At 47.3% G+C, this 22,471-nt stretch overlaps 2 protein-coding genes across 3 annotated transcripts; one reads left to right on the top strand and one right to left on the bottom strand.

Annotated features, from left to right (window-relative positions):
- Positions 1-1,332: 1,332 nt before the first annotated feature.
- Positions 1,333-8,086, top strand: BCL7-like (chromatin remodeling complex subunit BCL7B-like protein). 2 transcript variants are annotated; one of them, XM_089574419.1, is made up of 7 exons: positions 1,333-1,712; positions 2,391-2,449; positions 2,996-3,012; positions 3,801-3,885; positions 4,072-4,143; positions 4,603-4,728; positions 6,879-8,086. In XM_089574419.1, the coding sequence occupies exons 1-7, from the start codon at positions 1,621-1,623 to the stop codon at positions 6,968-6,970; spliced, it is 543 nt and encodes a 180-aa protein (XP_089430545.1). In that variant the 5' UTR covers positions 1,333-1,620; the 3' UTR covers positions 6,971-8,086. The 2 variants fall into 2 exon arrangements, with proteins under 2 accessions (XP_089430545.1, XP_089430546.1); XM_089574420.1 differs by lacking the exon at positions 1,333-1,712 and adding an exon at positions 1,874-2,296.
- A 2,180-nt stretch (positions 8,087-10,266) lies between these two features.
- Positions 10,267-20,767, bottom strand: LOC149364469 (uncharacterized). Its single transcript, XM_089570124.1, has 3 exons — positions 20,371-20,767; positions 18,398-18,671; positions 10,267-10,494 (listed from the first exon to the last, which is right to left on the bottom strand). Exons 1-3 carry the CDS (start codon positions 20,743-20,745, stop codon positions 10,349-10,351), a joined length of 795 nt encoding a protein of 264 aa, XP_089426250.1. The 5' UTR covers positions 20,746-20,767; the 3' UTR covers positions 10,267-10,348.
- Positions 20,768-22,471: the final 1,704 nt, after the last annotated feature.

Below are 22,471 nucleotides of genomic sequence, written 5' to 3'. Positions count from 1 at the left end.
GTGACCCACTGTTGCCAATTGCTAGTTAACTACAGTTGTATCCTACTATGTAAGAGTTGTGAATGCGACAGAATGACTGCCATGTATGTGGGCGTTAAGCATGTAGCACTATACATATATATATAAAAAAGGCGCCTTCGCGTTGTGGTTGTTCGAGGGGTGGTCGCTCATCCTGTTCTCATCACATGTGATACATGGAAAAGCCCACTTGCGGAATTCCGCCCGAGGTCTAAGCCTAATCAGCGTCCGGGTGTAACTGGTCCATGCTACAAACGACAGAGAAGAAAGCGAAGAAGACGCCTTTGTACTGTGTTGCTGACGCTTTAAACTCGATCATCGCATAACCTGCTGAGAAATTGTTGTTTTTCCATGGTCGGATTTATGGAAGTCGCCACAGTATTCAATCGCTGCCGAATATTCGAAAATTCTGGGATATCAATTTCTCGAATACCAACCGAATAACAAACATATTCGATTCGTATTGGAAATTTCGAACATTAGCACACCTCTGCCTACTGTTGATGCTTGTGCCGTAGATGGTAGCCGATGTCCGTCCGCAACTGTCACTACATCTCACCCAATATTTATTTCTTTTTAAGAAAAATTAATGCAACACTTAGTGACTCCAAAATGCCAATGAATAATGCAGAATATCCACTGCTTGGTACAGTGACTAGTTCTGGCACCACACGGGACTGCATTGACTGTAGAGCACTAAATCCGCATCACGTACTATACCATGAGGCGCTGCACGGAACGGAATCATGAACGTCGCGTAATAACTTAGCGTTCTTGGGGGCCTGGGAAAAGGTACTATGTGAAGCGATCCCCATGTGGAGGCGGAAGAGGATGCACACTTTACTGAATAAGAGCTTTTAGGCGCGGGTTGGGGAGTGTTCCCCTCCCCGCTGTGGGCTCCTCTTCTAAGCCGGGCGCCGACGATGTCGTTCGGCGACCTCTTCGGCCCGCTCCGTGACTCGGAGTTGAACCTCTGGGTCAGAGCTGAGCAGCGAGGCCTCCCATTCGGATTGGGTCGACAGCTTCCGACTCCAATGGCTTGTCTTGCTTACATGAGTATAAGATGCGAGGTGTGTCTGCCTTTTGCTTCCCGCAGAGGGAGCAGACGGAGCTGAACCGATCTGTGTCTGTCTTGGAAAATTTTAGCGTACACAAAGGTCAAATTACCCGCGCTCATGCATCGTGCAGGAAGCGCCCTCTTCTAGTACAAATGCGCATTTTGTTGCTGTTGGCACGGCCGGTCTCGAGGAGGCGTGCTCGCTCCGCGCCCCCCTCGGGATCGGCTGTGCTGTTGGTTAAAGATCTACCTTGGTTGGCTACGAGAACACATCTCTAAGCCGTAGGAGCAGTTTCATCAAATTAGAACAGTTGTTGACTGCTTCATACTAAATGAACAAAGTCTTCGCATGCAGCCGCTGGTGGCGTCGCTATCGCAATCGTCAGCGTCCTTTTTGCTCTCTACATTCGTTACATCATAGCCGAAGCAGCCGAAGCGGATAACCGCGCGGCCTTTGTTCCGTAACCGTAGCTCGACGTAGACCCGTCGCCGCCGCTTACACTTTTCTCTGTTGTGGGCGATCGCTCGTCATATTAGCTTCGAAGATGATGTCCAGGTCGGTGCGCGCTGAAACGCGAAGTCGGGCCAAGGACGACTTTAAAAGGGTCATGCAAGCCATCGACAAGGTTCGCAAATGGTAGGCAATCGATAACCGCGTTGTCACCGGCTTTTGGTAAGATCGCGTTCAGCTTGGACAGAAAAGCGTGTGGGGTGGCATGTGTGATGTGAGCGGTATTCGTTGCACAGCTGTGAGTGACAGCTGAGTTCCTTGACGTGCACGAACGCGCTGAACGCTGCGTCGCGTGTCCCTGTGTCTTGGACGGCAGACATGATTGCTGTGAAGCTGCGCTCGGTGTCCGGGTTTGCGATGAACTTCGGAGAGTTCCTGTACTTTTGTTTGCGGCATTATTTCTTGATTTTTTCTGCTTCATAATATTTACAAGTAGCAAATAAGTATGCGTAGTCGTGTAAAGTCTTTTTTTTTAGATTCTTAGATAAGGACGGAAAACAGCTGCACTTTTCGCTAGAGTAGTTTCACATACGAGCTCGTTGCTGAGCGTAACCAGTGGCTACACTCTAAATTATAGTACTGTACGCGGCTCTAGGCGTTTACTGCTTGTACTTGTTTTCATGCGATTGGATTATTTGAAGTTGTGTGTCTGCATATGAAGCGTTCGTTGCACTTTGAGTGATGGTTCTCCGCAGTAGTTTCACTTCCAGGTCGGTCTGAATGTTTGTAGACACAGTTGATGGTGCTGTGGTCTTTGTTATTTTGCTCGCATGATGATCGAAATTCACTGCTCTCTGCTTTCAGGGAGAAAAAATGGGTAACCATAGGTGACACAACGATGAAAATCTACAAGTGGGTTCCAGGTGGGTATTGTGTGCTTTCAGGACACTCAAGCCAGTTTCGAGCCCTAGGCCACCTGTTGATGTCACAAGTATATTCCTCTGTGCACCGTTCGAGTGGGGGCAGACAGATGTGTAGAGTGAGTGTACAGTGGAAACACTTGTAAGGCATGTGAAGTCTGTTTTTGCTGCATAACTGTTTGGCTGAAATGAGATCGCAAAGCAATATATATATAGCGAAAAATATTAAAATAGAGTGCAGTGTTCTTCAAATTGTGCGTTAACTGAATCTTCAGTGTGCAGTGAAAACCAGTGTATTTCGTTCACCTGTCATGCCAGTCTAGATTTTCTTGCTCAATTCGAAAAGATTTGTATTAGACTGAAAAATTTGTGTACTTCAGCTACTAGCTTAAAGAATTTAGAAGTGTTCAGGCCTCTTGGTTTATTATGAAATATTGTGAGAAACAGAAAATGTTGGGTGTAACAACAGAGGAAAGTGCTGAGTAACAATTATGACTTAATGAGAATACCCCTGTTGCTGAAGCATCTTTTCATTTCTTTCCTTTTCAGTTCCTAGCACAGACCAGGTGTGTAGACTTCTCTTAATTTTTACTTTGTGATGAAACATGCTCTCATAAAAAGAACCTGTGTGCACAATAAACAATTTTTCGATGTGCAAACTGAGTGCTAGCCACTGATACTATTCTCATGCAGGCATTTTCAAATGCCATCTTTTAGTGTTCTTTCTCAGTGTTTTACCATATGCTTCTTCACTACTTCGTCACTGAAAGAAAAAGCATTTGAAGCATGAGATATCTCAATGCTGAGCACGTGTTGGTATCCAAACTGGTGGTTTTTGCTTCATGACCATAACTTTATGACTGTGACTTTCTTTAATTTGGCAAACTGTAAAGCATTTTCTCATTAGTAAGCATTGCTAATTGTCAGTGTAAAAAATATATGTTCTTGAAGCATGCTACTAATGCTTTTGAATGTTTTTGCACAAACTGCAATTCTACCTTCCTCATCAGCGCTCCCACAGTATTCCTCCTGGCCTGTTTTTCTCTCAGAAGAGTAAGAATTTGTGATAGGTAACAAGGCAGATGAATGGCAGGGACATACAAGGAATATCGAACATGTTGCCTTCATGTGCTTCATGATTGCCTTGGACTGAGTGTGACCGGATGCTGATTTATTGTGTCATACAATAATTAGCAAAGGCTCCAAACAGAATGTATTACATTTCACAGATGTGATGACTCATGGCTCTTGCCGTCTGAAGTAGCACGCTGGCCCCATGAACAAAAGCATCTGACCAGAGAAACATATTGCTGTAAACTCTTTCATGTAGGTACTGTGTGCTCTCCTTTTCTAGGCAAGAGCAAAGAGCAAAGTGCCCACAGCATCAAGCAACAAAGAGAACATTGAGACATCAGCAAAGCATGAAATAAAGAGTGATGGTAAGTGTTTTGGAAAAAATTAGGGCAACCAACTGTATTTTTGATTTTCGTTTAAATGCATGTGTGAGACTGTTTCTTTTGCTGCACAGCCTGTAGTGCTCATCCACCACTAGTTAGCAAGAATTGAAAATTCTGATGCATTGCAATTGGTAAATCATCTTTTCTGTGCTTATGTCTGTCTTGCAGACTCTCAGTCTTTGGTAGGAAAAGACAAATCCAACTCGAACATGTCTGAAGGGCTTGAGGAATCTTTCACAGGTAAGTTTGAGCTGACCTTGCTGTAGCTGTTTGGAATAATTGGAATTATTTTTGGGAAGTGTTCGAAATCTTTTTTAAGTACATTCGCCAGGCATGAAATTAGTAGATATTTTTTCGCCTAGATGTGTACTCTAGATGTGTACGCTTTCCTTGAGCTCTGTATCGTACAGGTAGAAGACACATGAGAGAGAGAATACGGAAGTGCGTGGCTGTTAAACTTTGTGTACCGGCGTTTCCTCTCGGTGACAAGAACTGGCGGCAGAGGCGCATTCCCAGTAACCATGTCTGGCTGCTCTTTTCGCACATGCCCCTGGTGGCGCTTGTTCTTGTCGGTTGTTGGCTGCAGCGCTTTGTGAAGCGCGGAGGTCACATGCTCCCGTGTTCTCTCTCATACTGCAGTTACCTATACACTGGCGAGTTGCTTATTAATGGCTGATTCGCACTCTGTTAATCACCCAGGTTTCTCGGAGTTCAGCCAAGATTCTCAAGGAGATAGCCATGTTCTAAGGGATGCTCCGCCTGAAGAATCCAGCACGTGCATAACTGAGAATAGCAGCGACACCCAGTTTCCAGACTCCCAGACAGGTGGGGTTTGCATGGTGCCTGCAGTTTCATTAACCTGAAAGAAACTTGCTTGATTGCCTGAGAGCTAGCAGTTTACTGCAGGTAGTAGGGTTTTGTGAATGGCACTGTCAGCACCAAATTAAACGCAGAGAGTAAAAGTTTTATAAAGGATTTTAGTCTACGGCACCAAATGCTAGCTTACTTAATTTCTAATTTGATGGTGTGAAGACTGCTCTGTGGAACTGTGAACAGACCTTGCCTGTATTTCTTCTTCAGCTGCTGGTATTTTTGTTTTGATGTTGACATTTCAACTGTCCTGTTCGTGTTTTATTTAACTATGATGGTACTCTCAAGCACTCTAACTCATAAGGGACCAAAAGTTCCAGATTATGGAAAGCTCAAATTAGAGAGAGCCTTTTTAATACACTTCATGTTGACTGGAACAAAACGTCGATTTGAATAGACTGGTGCTTTTAGTTCACAAGGGACACAAAATGAAAGTTATTTGCTAATTATGTGTACTTTTGCAGATGCATACAGTTTGTTGTAGTGCTGCACTTAAAATTATGTTACTGGCAGTGGTCCAGGGGCTAAATGTGAGCCCGCTAACAATTGTGCAGTCTACACCATTAACCAGTGCAGGTAATGAAGCAGAATTGTGTATGGTTCGGGGTGATTACGCATTTTCCAGAGCCCTTGAGTTGTGTTCTGTTTCAGATTGTAGTAACAGACAGAAATCTTTATACTCGATGTTCGTTATTTATTAACAAGTAGCAAGTTCTACGAACCCTTTAACAAGTTTTTGCTGTCTGGCAAAAGTTTAAGCTTGTGATGTTACGGACCATATACAGAGCACTCATTGATATCTGTATGCTACTATATTGTAGGGGTTACAAATTTAGAGGTGTGTTTATAGTATCAAACACGAATAGGCTAGCTTGGCTATCGAATGGAATACGAATAGTTGAAAACCAAATCAGATATGAATACAATGTCTTTGTGGTCATTTGCTACTTGTGCGAATATTTGTACAAAATGAATATCTATGCGAAACAGCAAAGTGCTAGTGGCGGTGCTATAAGCCATGGATTTAAAGGTGTAGTGTTGAAACACGCAACACGATCTTCCATTAGGCGACACACAGTACGAAGTCAGTGTATGAGCTTTATGGATGTCATGTCATGCACATAGGAAAGGGACCTTTATTACTGGTGGCTACAGTGAGCAAACGGGTGCCAAATTTCAGCTGATGAAAGGGATGAGAGTTTCAGCCATCGCCTCAGATATCAGCATGGCTTGTTAAACCAGGCTGAACACTGTAGCGGCCAATCTTGAAGGCCATATGTGTGATTAGTATGAATGCTGCCACACGAATAAACCACATCCCAGCGCTCAACCTTCTTTCCCACGCAGAGCGGTCATGGCAACATGGTGTGCGGCGTCAGGGTGAAAACTTATTTTAAGTGTCCTCGAGAAAAAATTACGGCGTGCCCTATTCGAACTTCACTCCAGTTATTTGAAATCAGTTTGAAAACTTGTGTGTGGACTAAATTCATTTGGAATAATTTTGCACATGCAGTATTTGATTCATTCAGCAAATTCATTAGAATGTTACTCGATTTGCTATTTGAAAGTTTTAAATATTTGCACGCCCTTACAAAAAAGCTCTGCTGTGTGTTAATAAATTAGGCTCGTGTGGTGGCATTAATACTGAGAGATATGAAACTGTCTCCTAGCACTGTGCATGTCAAATATCTAAGGGAGAAAATCCCTTTCTTATTCCTATTTATTTCCATGTTTGCAAATAGAGCAAATGCAAGGACATACCATATTATGGGCACAATTTGCAACTTTTTTTTGTCACCGTGCCATTCTGTGGAAGTAAAAGTAAAATAAAATATGTGAGTTTAAGTTAAAAAAAATATCTGGGTAAATATCTTATCTCAGATCCTCTTGTCAGCTGCAAGTTGAATTTTACATTGTGTTTGCATATAGTTTGCCTTTTTTATAATGGTATGTGTTTTTGCCCACTTGTGAAATTCTTACCCTGTGGTATTATTCTTGCCATGTCATTCATTGCCTTTGTTGTTGACCCAGTTAGCCAAATAGTTGAAGCAAGTGCTCATGTGCGTACATTACTTTTAAAATGTCACTGCCGTTGCTATGTGCAGATCTTGCTGCGAGAAGGGATGAATCGAGTGAAGACAGTACAGAAGCGCCTTTGAAGAAGTTGAAGATGAGCAGTGATGGAGCCAAGGCATAGTCGTTCCACTGCCAGACACCACTTACACCATCATCACTGGCAGCCAACAACGCACATTCGTACTGCATGGATTGCTTGCAAATTTTCGTACAGTACCCATCATCACTACATGTGTGCCGTTGCAAGGGTAATGGTGTGAATCTCAGCCTTGGTGTGAGGAGAACTGTGAACTGTTGACCAAGGGGAGTGAGTGCGCTTGTGCATGGTTATATTGCAGCATGCGTGGTGTCTTGCCAGCTGCAGACTTGAAATAAGGGTTGAAACGAATGGATAGCACTGGGGTACCTGTGGACTGCAATGCAACCTGTGCTTACTTTAAAGACACTGAGCAGATGTTTAGGCATGTTATGTGTTCAGTAAAACTGTAGCAATTGTGTGCACATGCAGCTGTGTAAATTTGGTAAATCCTGTGTTATGAACATTTGCCGATTGTGTTTCAGGAGAATGGATTGCAGCATTTGGCACAGATGCCTTAATGCTTGCACCTTCTGCCTTAATTGCAGTAAAGCCGCACGTAATTAAATTGAGGCTTTTTTGCTGTTTAGTTCTTTAAACATGATGTGATAAACAGGGAACTTCAAACTGTGTAATGTTTCTTATTTCAGTGAAGTGGGCATGTATTTGTGCACAGTTTTTCTGCATGCTTTTTCTGGTTAATTGTTTGGAGCTGTGTTGTTTCTTTGAAGTAGCTGGCCTTGCTTGGATAAGTTTAATTAAGTGAAACTGTGCAACTAAAAGTACTGTACACTAGTTATCATGAACAGTAATATTATATGCTGGGAGCTTGTGAGCTCTGTTGACTAATCGGGCACTGTATATCTGCACTGCTTTTCATTATTTTCTGTGTGCACACTAGTGAGAGTATCGAAATTATGCCTATGACCATCGTTTTTGTAATGCTTTCCAGGTATCGAAGCTCCCATGTGTCACAGGAAAAGAAGTGCGATTACAAAAAAAGAGCCTGCACAATATTTGTGCACTTGAAGGTTTGGTATGTTGCCTAGGTTTTCTTGTAGCTACGTCATTGCAGTAGATGTTGACTTTTGTCTTGTGAAAGTACAAGTTTTGTGAATCCTTGGAAATCATCTTGAAAAAATAAACACGGCATGCTCAAAATATTATTGCACTGCCACAGCAGCACAGTTTGTGGTGGCTGCTGTCATGGAACTTTGGCAGTGTTTAGTACACTATATTTAGGCTTTCTGTGATGGAGCTGTCTTAGCTCCTTTCTATTAAACTTGCTTCATCTGGCAGCAGCAATCACCTTTTTAAAGGACAACTGAAGTGGTTTTAGAATTTGGTGAGTTTAAATGGGTTGAATGAGAGGAACATGCATGTAAAGCCTGCGAAATCATTTTGCGCTACCATTTGAAATGGTGGCGTAATCGCCGAATAAAGTGGCGTCGGCGCTTAGGCTTCTCTCCAGTGCACAGCGGCGGGCGGAGGTCCCGATAACGACGTCACGTGTGATAGCGTGCCGTTTCCAGCGAAGAAATAGTTTTTTCATGGAAGAAAACCAATGCCATCGAAGGAGAAGCTCGCAAAGCATTGTTTGGTGGCATTGGGTGACGCACAGCAGCATGCAGGTGAAAGTAGCGGACACCTGAAATTTCGGCGATAATGACGTCACTACGTTCTACAATGCAGTAAGGAGAAGCCTGAACATCATTGCGATTTTAATCTACGACTATATCACCATTTTAAATGCTAGTACAAAAAAACTTTGCATGCTTTACCTAGAAGCTTCATAGATTCGAATTCTTGAATAATCTCGAATTCTCAAAAAACCATTTCAGCTTCCCTTTAAGGCATGCAGCTTTCCTTTAAGGCATGCAGGCATATCATGCCTGCATGCATATCATGGCTGCAACCAGAGCTCAATAAAGCAAGGCTGCTGTTGATAAGGTAACACTACACAGGCACTAAAGTACAGTGGTGTACAACAGGCACATTTGACTATGCCAGAAAAGTGACAAACTAATTGCAGTGCATACTCGCAGTTTATACATACAACAATGGTAGCTATACGAGGGACGCTATGCAAGGTACTATCCATTTGCTGTGTGTAATACAGACTGGAATGTGATCCAGAAAAAAATGACTGTGGCTTAGCTTGGTTAAGCCCGGTAATTGCAAAAGCAATGTCCGTAGCTACGCCATGGTTCAGCTGGTAGTGTAGCTGGTGGTGGTGCTTGTGGTTAGACTTGTGGTGATGCATTGGTTATACAATCCAATCCAATATGCTAATATGGTAGCTACCGGCCTCGCTACGTGACGGGCTGAAAGCGCAACTAGTATTGCTTTCGCAATAAAAAAGGCATCTGGCCGGTCAGGATTTGAACTAGTCACGGCTAACACAGTATTTGGACGCTCTTCTTGTGTTGTATGCATGTATAAGCAACTGCTACCATGTGTACAGGTCATATATGAACTGCTTTATGATTTTGGAATGACTAAGTTGAGAAACAGTCCAGTTGGTCCAGTGTATAGTGGCCATGCACAATTGGCGATACTGGAGAAACACAAGGCTGCGAGAACCTGTGGCATGGACTTGTGCTCACATATTGAGGTGTGAGGAAGTCCGCAAGATTTGTGCATTTATGGTGCAGTGGTGGTGCACAGCTAAGCGAATATTTGTGCCTGTGGCCAAGTGGCAAAGCTTACTTGGAAAATGGGTCCTCTTTTTTTCCTCTGTGTCTTTGGAAAACTTGTCATTTTAGGAACTGATGGCAGCATTGGTTGGCTGCCCCATTTGCAAGGTATGGAAAAGACTCTAAAGACTTCATTAACTGGTAGCTGTATATGGGACTTTATCTGTGGTGAATAACTCCTACGTTCAACTACTGGCCATTTAGGATGTTATTCTAAACGGCCCATAAGGACCACGTTTGTGGAGAAGTTAAGATTATGCCCATCAATGGTTGTGTGGTCCTAATAGGTATTTGAGGGGGCGTAGCTGCTGTGGCTGTGGTTCAGTTGTGTCAATCCTTTGCCCCCCGGGAGGGTGAGGAGCCTTGGGAGTTTCTTCGCTTTCATGGGACACAGGCATGCTTCTCCGGTTGGCCACTCTGCATCACCTGCATAAAATTTCACTCTTTCCTAGCCTCCCCTGGAAAGTGATTCCTGCTTATAGTGTCACTTAACCCCAGAAGATCTAGTTATTTGGTGCCTTCCTTGCACCGCGCTTTACGATCCCTATCCGTGCTCTGCTTGTGTCGTCACCCTCGAGATCGGGATGACCGTTGCAGCAACTAGAAGGGATGCTGAAATGAATTCATACAGGGGACACAGACGGGTGTGCAGAAAGTGGAGGGTTTATTTGGCACGTGGAAAAATGCAATAAATTAAAAGGGAGGAGGTTCGGTCGAGGGGTAGTCTCTATCGGTCGGCGTGCACAGCGTAGCAAAAGGAGCCCCGCTCGTCGTCGCAGCTCATGCGGCAACAGGCGAGCCCCGGCTCCTTGCAGTCCTCGCTGTCGACGCAAGGGTCGCCGCACTCGTCTAGCGCTAAGTTGGCAGGGCACGCTGCCAGGACAAGAAGGGGGACAGGTCATCACTTCAATCGTCATCTAGAACAGGCAGAACACAACAGGCACAGCTCGGTCAGAATGCTCCCAATGCAGGCACGTACCTTCTCTGCATGCTATCGCTTTTTCTTTTAACGTCTCTACCCTCGGGCCTAGTTGCCAGGGTGGCAAGTACTAGTGCACGAAACCCTGATCGCACGCTGGCAGGAGCACAAATGGAAGAAGGCGCACCCAGCGGACGGCTCTAGTAGTCGCACGCCAGAGTCCAGCCTTACCTTCCTTGCAGAAGCTACATCCACAAGCATCACAAAAAACTCCCCAAACGAGACCACACATAATTTCCTCGTTTTAGGACTGCCCTGCATTTACCACCTGCCACTATAAGTACAAAGTGAAAGTACCAAGTGAAAAATCGGTCACTCCATCTATCAAGGCGCAAGCAGAAGTCCGGTAACGTCTAGTGGCTGCTGGCCCACTATGAGTAAGCAGAGGCAGGCTCTTGCCTTGTCTCGAGCCTCCTACTTCCCTACCACCCCATTCTGCATTTCCCCCGCCGCGGTGGCTCGGTGGTTACGGCGCTCGGCTGCTGACCCGAAAGACGCGGATTCGATCCAGGCCGCGGCGGTCGAATGTCGATGGAGGCGAAATTCTAGAGGCCCATGTACTTTAAAAGGTGGTCGAAATTTCCGGAGCCCTTCACTACGGCATCCCTCATAGCCTGAGTCGCTTCGGGACGTTAAATCCCCATAAACCATAAAACCATCCTGCATTTAGACTAAAGAGGCGCTCATGCAACAGTCGCTTGCCCTGTCTTCTGTTCTGCGTACATTGGCTGCACGTATAGCATTGGTTGTCCGCAACGCTATGATGTGTGGTCTCGTGTGATTTAGGAGTGAAATTTACGGTGTTTATCCCTATACAATTAGGCTGGCTGAGATCTCCGGCGTCTGAACACTGCAGGTGCAAAGGGGAATTGTACCTAATTTGCCGCGGTCGCCTCTTTGACGAATTAGTGGTCTTCGAGGATCGGAAATTGCGCAGTAGCTCTCACTTAGCCATCTCTCACTTAGCGCAGTAGCCATCTCTAGCTCTCACTTCTTCGGTGGACACCCCAACCGCGCTGTAAGGGAAAAGAGGAAAATGGGAGTGAAAGAAGAAAGGTGCGGTAGTGGAGGGCTCCGAAATAATTTCGACCACTTGGCCATCTCTAGCATGCACTGACATCGCACAGCACAAGGGCGCCTTTAGCATTTCGCCTTCATCGAAACAAATGTCTCTGGAGGCAACTTAGCGCCGTTCGGACTCGCGCCTCCGAACAGAGGCCGAGACTTTGGGACTGCCTTTGACCGTCTTGAGCACTAAACGCAGTCCTATCAAAGAAGTTACTTGACAGCGTTTATCTCCAACACATAATGTTGCAAGACTCATGACTGAGTATTCGTGTTATAACAAAGATTTTTAGTAGCATTTTAAAATAGGCCTTTTTGGTATAAAAATGCACGAGTCGTAATGGTGCCAGTGATGGCGAAGTCCGAAAACACGTGAATAGCGTTAACTGGTACTCTGGTTGACTAAGTACTGAGAGTTAACTTTTTCGCTATTGCGGTTATAGGCGCGCCTGTTTGCGCATTTCAGATCTTTTTAACGCGAAAGCTTTACAAGCCTAGCTGATGATGACTATGAAAAGCACTTAATAATATTTACAGAGAGGCAGACAGGGAAGCAGCCTTTAGCACTCCTTACAATATTAGGTGGAGTCTCTGATTCAGGGACCCTATTGGTCTGGACCGCCACGCGAGCTCGCTGAGGCTAGCGGTGCCGATTTCGCCGTGTCAGCACGAATGGCGTTGAAAGGAGGAGCGGAGCTGTGTAAGTAAACACGTGACGTGCAACGTGACTCGCAGCCGCTGCGCGTTGTCTATCCAGTGTGCCTGGATGGACGAGGCAAGTCAGCTGGAGCCAACGTCCTCGAGAGTGGGTACTCGCAGACGTCGGACCGACTCTGATCATCCGGTCGACATTGCCAACCGTGCGAGGGATTTTGCAATCGATAGGGAGCGTAAATGTGCTAAACGGGCAGCCGAAACGGATGAAGAGCGGGAGCTTCGAAAGCAAAGGAAAGGCGCATAACTGGTCCCCCTGGGACAGTGGACACCTCAGTCGCGCTTAAGCTACGTAGCGGTAGTGACAGATGTGCGCTGAATGCGTTGGCATTGAAAACGTTGTGGCAGAAACGCGGCACTAAAGCGATAGGCCGTCGGCGTTGGCAACGCTCTAGAAATGAAATTGGTTTTTGAGGAAGGGACATGGCGCAGTGCCTGTCTCATATCTCGGCGGACACATGAACTGCGCCTCTGATGATTCTGAGGAAAGGAAGGGCGCATAACTGGCTCCCTGGGTCAATTGACGCCTGAATCGCGCTTTGAGGTACGTGGGGTGGCGAGAGAAAGATGTAGGCTGCATACGTTAGCACTGACACCGTTATGGCAGACACGCGGCACTGCAGCAATAGGCGGCAGGAAACCCTGTGGGCCACACAGGGTTCCCTCGGAGACATTGAGGCCAACCTGCAGGAGACGGCGACCATAGTGGACCGTTATGCTCATCGCTGCGGCCTCCGATGCTCCACCCAAAAGTCTGAATTTGTGCACATGCGCGCCTCACCAAAGTGCACAGCCGAAATTTCATTGTCTCTTGAGACAGGTCCAATCCCTGAAAATATCGAAGTCCGGGTACTGGGTCTTTTTATACATCAAGACGGCCAGAAACAACAATGGCCAAACTCCGTCAGGTGGGGTACCAGGTGGGCTGCGTGGTCCGCCGGGTTTCTAACAAGCGCGGGGGATTACGATGTAAGGACGCCTTGCGGCTGGTGCATGCATTTGTAACCAGTCGAATTCTATATTCCACTCTGTACCTCCACCTGCGGAAGCAAGACGAGAATTCTCTCGAAGTCATCCTCCGCAAAATTATTAAGCGGGCTCTGGACCTCCCCGCAAACACCTCCAACAATCGCCTCCTGGGGCTGGGCATGGTGAACACATTCCGGGAGCTCTGGGAAGCCCACTTGACCAACCAATGCACACGTCTCTCGAAGACATTGTCGGGTCGCCGCCTCCTTGCTCGACTACACATCCAACACACCACTGTCATGGAAGAGCGCGTATGTATGCCATCCCAGTGGAGATGCGCGCTCCACGTGCGCCCTCTTCCCGCGAACATGAACGGTGAGGACCATAAATGTCAGTGGAGATGCGCCCTCCACGTGCGCCCTCTTCCCGCGAACATGAACGGTGAGGACCATAATGTCAGGTGCCTGGCGCGGGCGGAAGCCCTGGCCCGCCACTATGGATCGAAACCCGGCGTATTCTACGTGGATGCCTCCGGACCCCACCATGGAGATGGTACACTGCCGCAGTCGACCACCAATTTAAAACAGTGAACAGCCTTACTCTCTGAGCCCGTGGCATAGCACATGCGGAGGATGTCGCCATTGCGTTGGCTGCATCATATCCCACTTCAAAAACAATTATTTCCGACTCGCGAGGGGCCTATCGGATCGTCGAGCAGGGCTGGGTAGCGTACCTAGCCTACCGCCTTCTCCAAAACAGCGTCTACTCCGAGGACACCGCTCACCGGCGTATCGTTTGGGCTCCTGCTCTCATGGGCCTTGAGGGAAATGAGGCAGCTGACGCCGCAGGCCGCACGCTCTATCACCGGACATTCCCCTCCGACCCCGACGATCAGGAACTCGAATTCATTCCAGAAAATGGTTGTAGCGCCGAAACAGACAACACACAGAAAGATAGACGGGACAAGCGCTTGTCCCGTCTAGCTTTCTGTGTGTTGTGTGTTTCGGCGCTACAACCATTTTCTGGATACATGCACCAACTAGCCCCCCAGCAAGTATTACTCGAATTCATTCCAGCTTACTCCTTCAAAGACGTTGTTTTACTTTATCATTTTGGTCACGGTCTTTATCCCCGCCCGGGTAAAGGTCTCTCAAAGGCGGAGGAGCGGCTTCTGCTTCGCCTGTATACTAATACTTTGCTGTGCCCGGCAGCTCTCAAACACTTCGACCCCTTCTTTCTCGGGCAGCTGTCCGCACTGTGCGAAGACGTCTTCGGACATCTACCACATGGTGTGGGCCAGTCCCTCCAATTCTGCTATCCCCCCTCACCCCAACCCAACGCGGGAGTACTGGGAAGCGACACTGCTCGGCTGCTCTGACCTGCAGGCCCAACGGGCTTTGGTCGCGCGAGACCCCGGGCGGCGGCCGACGCCACTGGGGTCCCGAACTACGGACCTCCACCTAGTACTTGTAAGGGCTGGCCCCCTCTGGGCCAGCTCATTCATAACCCCCTTAAGTGTATCCGTACATAAATGTTTTCCACCACCACCACCACCAGCGTGACCTCGCTGGTTATGCAAGCGTGACTTTCGCTTGTCATAACCAGGATTAACTGGGCTGCATCCATTTTTTTTAAATTTCGAAAATGCAGTTCCGGTCAGCGCTGTGGCGTAACGAGTTGTGTTCCTGTCGCAGCGAACGGGAACACTATGGTCTTGCACTCACGCGAAGCCGAAACCGTGGAGCTGAAGAGCATACGTGGCAGTGTCTCTACACGCGGCCACACACGGACGGATGCAAAGGGGGGTGGGGGGTAATAGGGAGCAATCGCCCCCCCCCCCCCCGCCTGCCCTCCCCAAGCGAGATATTTTACATAGGAAAACTATACTGAAGCCCACTTTTTCGTCCAAGAAAGTGCAAGAAATACGTACATACATAATTAATTCGATGAAGTAGTCCTCGCTGTCCCTTCAATTCGACTCGCCTGTTTTCGGGCATCTGCCACCACTTTCACTACTATAAAAAACAACAATCCTTGGCCCCACCCCCTTTGTACCCCAAAAAAGCCTATCTTTAAAATTTGTACTCAAGGCTTTCGCTGAAAGCCCTCAGTATATTTTTGCGAATAAATGAACAGTTACATTGGTCTACTCGCTCGCGTTGGGTGCGCATTTTCTGCATTGCGCAGTGCTACCGTGCTCCGAGCTTCCGCACCAACGAAGTTGAGTCTGCATGGTTTGGCCTGCAGGTCACCCCCTTTACCAAAAGTAACTGGGAAATTGGCTACCACGCTGTCCGCACGTCGCTGTGCACCCTTTTATAGCTTCCAACAAGCAGCCAATGACGCATGTCCATAACTCTTGGCGGCCGTGGCATGCAATGACCGCAGTGCGCCGGCACTGGGAAATGTAGATCTCGAATCCGTGCTAGAATCGGCCTGCTCTGCTTTCGACTCTAGCCGCCGTCTTGACGAAGCATACGTATACATGTACAGGTGCGTTTATTTTCCATACAAACTCCACTTTCCTTGATTTTCGGACCTTTTTCAACTTTTTAGGAAGAATCTGGATAAAGCAATTTTCTGCCCGGAAAACCGCTTTCTCGATTAACTATCCCGAGCAGCCATATCGAAAATATATCCTGAGCAAACTGCTTCATTAGGCCCTAATCAATATTGTGCCCTCGATGGCAAAAAGCTGTTAGATTTTTTCTTTCTCTCTGTATTCAGTGTGATGACTGTGGGCTTCTTTTCGCATTACAGTAGCAGACGTGAGTTCTCAGGACGAATTCGAACAGATCCGGTCAGAGATACGGTCGGAATAGAAATACTGGCCTGATATTTTACTCGCATAGTTCCGCGTGCTACCCGAGGGTAGCAAATGCTGCCTCACTGCTACTTCGCACTGCCTTTTTCACGCACGCAGGGTTCATGCCTTAACACACTGTTTATGTTTTAATGTGCTGAGCATAGTGCACTGTACAAGACAGGGTTAACATACAGATGGCAAGTTCCACTATAATTCCCCAAACATAGTTTACGGAGAATATTTTCGGAGTGTTGCACAGAATTTACGGAGCTTATTTTTGGAGTGTTACTTAATTTATCTGGCGACTTGCACACTTTTACTGATGTAAGCATGTGGCCGTGCTTACATCGACACACTTTTAGTGGGCTACATCAGCTGGTTCCAAGAATCAGTCATCCCGCACTGGCACTGCATACGTGTAGAGACAAACAATGTTCTCGAAGTACACGCTGATGACTTGCTGGCACTGAACTCAATGCGCTAGGTATCCACGCCTGTTTAAGAAGCCGCGGAGGTACTGGGGCCATATTCAGAAAACCGTTACTTGTTCGGTCAGTCAAAGGCCGAATCAAGTCCGAGTCTCACGTGGATCTTTTGCGAACGTACACCTGCCGTCCAAAGGCTTATGGAACGCGACTTGCGGGCAAAAATTTGTTTTCTTTGCATTAGGACCCATTGCTTGGAATTTAGTGGTACACTCGGCAATTAGCACAATCACAATTTGGCAACACATTCTATATCAGGCTATGTGTATAAGGCGGCGATGAGATTAGGTACTTTTTACAGTAGGTATTTTGACATACGTCCTACTCCTCCGGTGTGTTCATTACACGCCCTCTTGATGATAGGGAGCTGCTTGCAGTCCACCCGTCCTCATTTCTCTTCTTTTATTCAGATGTTTTTAAGGACAATAGCTATTAGGGATAGGTCTGGTGTTTGATTCGCTTTTTACAATGTCCTGGATAAGCGAAACGTGCCATGTCTGCATCATTAACAGCGCCGGTTTGTTGAGTAGTTTGGTGCGAAGATTCCTGCTAGTTAGTTGTTTTGTTTTTCCTCTTCTTTTCCCTTAGTGACGTCCAAATGCTTGCGCGATTCGCCTGAAGTGCTCGTTGTGATCGATACTTACAGAGAGGCTATAAGCGCGGGAAACCCAGACGCACCATCTCTGCAAGAAACACAGCTATGCATTACTCCTTACAGTACACTTTCGACACCAATAGCTGTCGTGAACAAGACCTCCGCAGCGTTAGTATTGCCGATTTTCACGGTGCGGCCAGTTAATGCAAATATTTGTCAGAGGTCGAAAGTTGGCATTGCCTACTTAATATCTCAGACCATTTCTCTTGGACTCCTTCAGGTGATTATCTTGTCGCTGAGAAAACACTCAATCGCTGCGCAAAGTGGACGCGTTGCGATGGCGTTTGACCGGTTAGACATCGCGAACAAAATGAGTTTCAAAGTGTTTTCATTACGTGATCTGTGAGCTTTGAGCTTAGAGCTTGGTATAATTTGGTTCAGATGGTTATGCAATGAAGCATGCTATTCAGTGTGTTTATTTTACGGTGTTTCAAGCAGCCCTCAACGTCAGTGCTTGCACCCGCATCGCACTTAATAGAGCCATTTGTCGAAAATATACACCCTGTTGGGCTTGATTCTCAGACGCGTATTGGAGTTCTTGTAGCGCCCGTCTTAAGCTACGGAGGGGCGGGAACTAAATTTGCTCTCACTTTCGTGGCATTGAAACACTAGTGATTTCTAACGATCCACACTGCGTGGCCCAGAAGCACATCTGCATGGCTGCATATTTTATTTAAAGTATGTGCCGTCTTTACCAAAAGGAACCGAGCAACAACGTTTGCTTCTCAGCCATATTATGGAACCCCTTACAGCACTCCTAAAGATCGAAAGGTCTCGAAAGGTGAGAACGAAGATTTTCCTTACCTTACACAGATTTAGAGCTTACGGTTCAGAAGCAAAAACCTGCTGCTCGGTTACTTTTGGCAAAGGGGGGGCACCTCTTCATGAACGCTAAGAGAACTGGTCCTCCCTCCAGTAAATATTTCTGTGACCATGGTTATTAATGACACATCGATCCACTTCCTGCAGCCCAAACCCTTCACCAGAGACACTACTCATGACCAAAGGGTCCAGCACCCTTTGCTGAAGCGATTTATCGGACACGACCCGTTCGAAAATTCGGACTCTCTCTGTCACGAACTCAAGCGCCGGTATGCACGTACCGGACTCCGGGCGCGTAGTCTTGCTCTTGATGCAGGAGCTCGTGAGGCGCGCCAGCGTCACGAGCCGCGAGACGACGCAGCAGGGCCTCTGCCAGCGGCGGGTGCCTGGGAAGGCGTGCATGGCGCAGCAACCGGTCTGCTTGCACTGGTCGCTCGTCTCGCATGCGTGCATGAAGCTCAGAGGGAACGGGCACATCTCGTACATGCCGAAGCCTAGGTCCAGCTGCCGGGCCTGGCCCGCTTGTCTTCCGTCCTCCGTCGACACCCCGTCCAGCTGCACAACACGCACACAAGGCGAGAAAGGCCCCCTAATCAGCGTTTTCCGTCCACGTTTTCTTACTGCACCTAGCAGAACGCTTACTGCATTACGCCAACGGTTACTGCGACTATTCCGGTCTTCAAGCACCGTCAGTTTGTGCAGAAGCATTACGTAACATGGTCCCAATCAAGAATGTTGTGTGAAGCTGGGAGTAACTCGGGTAAGCTCGGGTTAGTTCGGAGGAGCGTCGCGCCAGCTGTAGAACATTGTGTGAAGCTCGGAGTAACTCGGGTAAGCTCGGGTAAGTTCGGAGGAGCGTCGCGCCAGCTGTAGCCAATGGGAAGAGGCCGTCGCGCCAGCTGCCACCGAGTGGAGAGAGTGTAAAGAAGAGCGAGAAAAGCGGATGCCAGAAAGAAGAGGCCAAGAATGAGTACATGCTTTCGCACGTCTACTCGGTTTAACTAAGTTAAAAACCTTACCACATTTTTTGGCACTTTAGCAAGCAAGAATATACTGAAAATTTGAGTTGCAGTTTTCTTTTATATACTGTTGGTACGAATTGATGGTATTTTCAGGTTGTCTCCTATTACTTTTCGTTTCGGTCATGCAGTTTTTTCCCACGCTTCCTACACCCCCTGAGTACGCGTGAATGCACTTATATTGTGAATAAAAACATTGCCTTCTCGTCTGTACAGCTAGATATCACACTGATCTCGTACCAGCGGCTGAGGGGGCATTCTTTACAAAGTTCTCTGGAGTTGGTTTGCCACGCCATTATGTACTGGCTATTAATAATTTCTCCTCCCTACTGCGCCTTTTAACTTTGTTATAAGTGCCCTGCTGTTAACAGGTTGTGACGCTTTGGTGTGTTCACGGTTCCTGAACAGTATAGTTTCATACGTGCGGATATCTACTCGTATTTCAGGTGTGTTCTCCTTGACCTTTTAAGATTGCGTTGACATCTGCGTGGACTTCCTCTCCAGAAATCCCTGGATGTTACCTGTTGATTAAAAACAAAGAGATAACGGCAGAGAGGATGGCCTGCCTGTGCTATATGCTGCTGGGGGGGGGGGGGGAGAGACAGGGCGCTGATGGGAGCGAAGACGTGGGTCCTCATGCCAGTGAATAGCCTGTCTATTCACTGACGCATGCCAGGACACGCGCTGAACGACAAGCCCAGTAGACAGGAGGCCTGATATAAATTCTTTACCCAGGCAGTAAACACAGATATCACGACAAATTGAAGTATTTATCAGTACGGAGCTCTTACGTTTACACAATTAGATCTCATATTTTTGTGATGAGAACTTAATTTCAGCATGTGTTTCGGTGCTTGAAACGTTCCACGGAGCCCCGTGATTACAGCGGTCATAAACCAGTTTACCTGCTACTGTAGTTATCAATCGAAATATCTTGCGAAAGAACTTAGCTCGACGTTATCTTGAACACTGCAGCTTAAAATGAGAAAAAAAGGCCTCTTACTGGACCTGCAAAGTCCGCGTGGAAATATAAACCGTGCCTCCCCCGAGGCGTAAACACGGTTTATTTCAACATATACGGTGTAGTGGCGGCCAGCGTGCGTAACTAATATCGTTCTCGGTACGGCTTACGCAAAAGTGTTCCACTACAAACTGATGAAATGAATGCAATTCAATGTCAGTTGAAGTAGTGTAAGGAGCGACGACCGGACACGTCTTTCGCGATGCGAGCTCACCTTGTTGTTAAGTGCAGTGTCATCAGAGGAATTGTAGCCCAGCGCTAGTGCGTAGAGGTGCTCGGGTGCCAGGCTGGCGCCAGCTTCCCGAGGGGCCAACCACACGACGGCGACCAGGATACCCAGTAGCGTCATCATCATCATCGTTGGTGTCATCGCGCTCCTCTCGGCGCACATCCTGGCGGTCCTGCCAGCAACGACCTTCGTCGACAACCGAGCGCTCGGATTAACGGACCTCCGCGCTGCTGGCCGGGCGCAAAGGGGAGGGCCGCTGCGGTGGCGGGGCGAACAGCCTCGAGCGGCGATGCGACCTCGCAGCGATTCCCAAAACTGGTCCTGGCCCGCCGGAGCCGATTCCTCGCCGAGCGACGACATCAGGAAGTTGCCCGGAAGCAGCGGTTTGATCAATCCGCTCGCTCCACTGCCTCTTCTTTCTCTCTCTCTCCCTCCCCCATCTCTCTCTCTCCCTTGCATCAGAGGCTCTCTTCTTGTTCTCGCTCTGAGCTGACCTCTCGCGTTCAAGTACCCACGTACCTTGACCCTCACGTAGCCGCATACGTGCAAACTTGCTCTAGTGTAGGCGATCGGTTTTCATTAGCCAAGCCCGGTCTACTTAGGCGTCTGGATCGTTTCACAGCGAAGAAAGTTGGCAGCTTGCTAAGAAGGCAATAGTTATCTTAAGCACTGTGCCCCCCTCCCCCAATCCCTCCACCCTCCTCCCCCCCGCCTTATTTTTTTGATGGAAGCTTCGTATTCTCGTTTTTCGGCCCCGAAGTTCATCGTGGGCTGTCTTGCCGCCGTGTTTTGATGTATAGGCGAAATGCGGATGCCGCTCTCCTGATATCCCGGATGAAAATTTCCATTTCGGACCTTACTGTGTACAGCTGTACTGGTTTGTTTTGAACAGTTCTAGTAGCTGCTGGTGCCAGTATAGCTGCTCGTAGCTGCCTGGATAGTACCGAAACGTCGGTAAACATTTCTACAGTGTTCTTTTGTCCTCGAATCTTTCCGAAATGTTACAAATAAGCGTTAAGGTAAATTTATTATATCTTAAAGACGCGCAGAACACCGATGAAAACGTATGAAACTTTTGGTATAGTTATTTTATAACGTTAGTTACACGCGGAAGACCGCTTCGAACCACAAATATCAAGCAGCAGCAAGAGCCAAAACAGAGCACTGCAGTACACACACCTTATGGTGGAACTCATACACTTCCACACTAACTTGTAGTTCTACTCCCAGCCTGCTCAGGCCGCAACACGGAGCCCACCGAGCGCTCGCCACTCGTCGATGATGAAGAAGTCGACGACAATGCACACAGCACGAGCGGTGCAATGAATGTAGCTCTAACGCGTATGCTACCGTCTGACATTTTTCTTTTCTTTTTCGACGTAAATGCTCACCTGAATAGATCTCCATGCATCCCATTTCTTGGCCGATCCCCCAGTGTGCGTTATAGGTACTACAACAACAACGTAGCATTTCGAAACCTAACACAGTCGGAGTTGGTTTGCCTCGACGTAGTTCCGACAAACGAATAATGCATTGTAGGAAATAACAGCGCAAACAGTAAAAATACGAAGCAAAGAACGCACTCCACCAGCAATGTTTCTTCTGTTTGCTTTGCTATTTTCTACGATGCATTACCAACTAGCTCAACTGCCCTTATTACTTCAGTTCATTTATAGTACCACCAGTCCTTTCCTTTGTATTGCTTCTCCACAAAGCTTGCGCTGTCCATTTTTATGCTTCGTCCTTCACCTTTTGGTGCTCTGTATTTTCTACTATGTATTTACAACTAGATGTATCGTCCGTATTATTAAGAACTAATATGTGCCGCCGCGGTAACTCAGTGGTTATGGCGCTCGGCTGCTGACCCTAAAGACGTGGGTTCGATCCCGGCCGCGGCGGTCTAATTTCGACAGAGGCGAAATTCTAGAGGCCCGTGTACTGTGCGATGTCAGTGCACGTTAAAGAACCCCAGGTGGTCGAAATTTCAAGAGCCTTTCACTACGGCGTCCCTCATAGCCCGAGTCACTTTGGGACGTTAAACTCCCCATAAACCAATACCCTCGGGTGACGCTTATGCACCCACCCA

Source organism: Amblyomma mixtum, chromosome 2 (genome assembly GCF_055824585.1).
Source record: "Amblyomma mixtum isolate Tamu chromosome 2, ASM5582458v1, whole genome shotgun sequence".
Classification (NCBI taxonomy): domain Eukaryota; kingdom Metazoa; phylum Arthropoda; class Arachnida; order Ixodida; family Ixodidae; genus Amblyomma; species Amblyomma mixtum.
Note: the sequence above shows the minus strand (reverse complement) of the source record. Positions and strands in the feature narration are given on the sequence as shown.

Coding starts and splice junctions, on each gene's coding strand:
- BCL7-like (XM_089574419.1), top strand. CDS start 1,621: ATGATGTCCAGGTCGGTGCGCGCTGAAACGCGAAGTCGGGCCAAGGAC. Junction 1,713..2,390: donor ATCGACAAGGTTCGCAAATG/GTAGGCAATCGA, acceptor CTCTGCTTTCAG/GGAGAAAAAATGGGTAACCA. Junction 3,886..4,071: donor GCATGAAATAAAGAGTGATG/GTAAGTGTTTTG, acceptor TCTGTCTTGCAG/ACTCTCAGTCTTTGGTAGGA.
- LOC149364469 (XM_089570124.1), bottom strand. CDS start 20,745: ATGTCGTCGCTCGGCGAGGAATCGGCTCCGGCGGGCCAGGACCAGTTT. Junction 18,672..20,370: donor ACACTGCACTTAACAACAAG/GTGAGCTCGCAT, acceptor CGTGTTGTGCAG/CTGGACGGGGTGTCGACGGA. Junction 10,495..18,397: donor GACTACGCGCCCGGAGTCCG/GTACGTGCATAC, acceptor TTGTCCTGGCAG/CGTGCCCTGCCAACTTAGCG.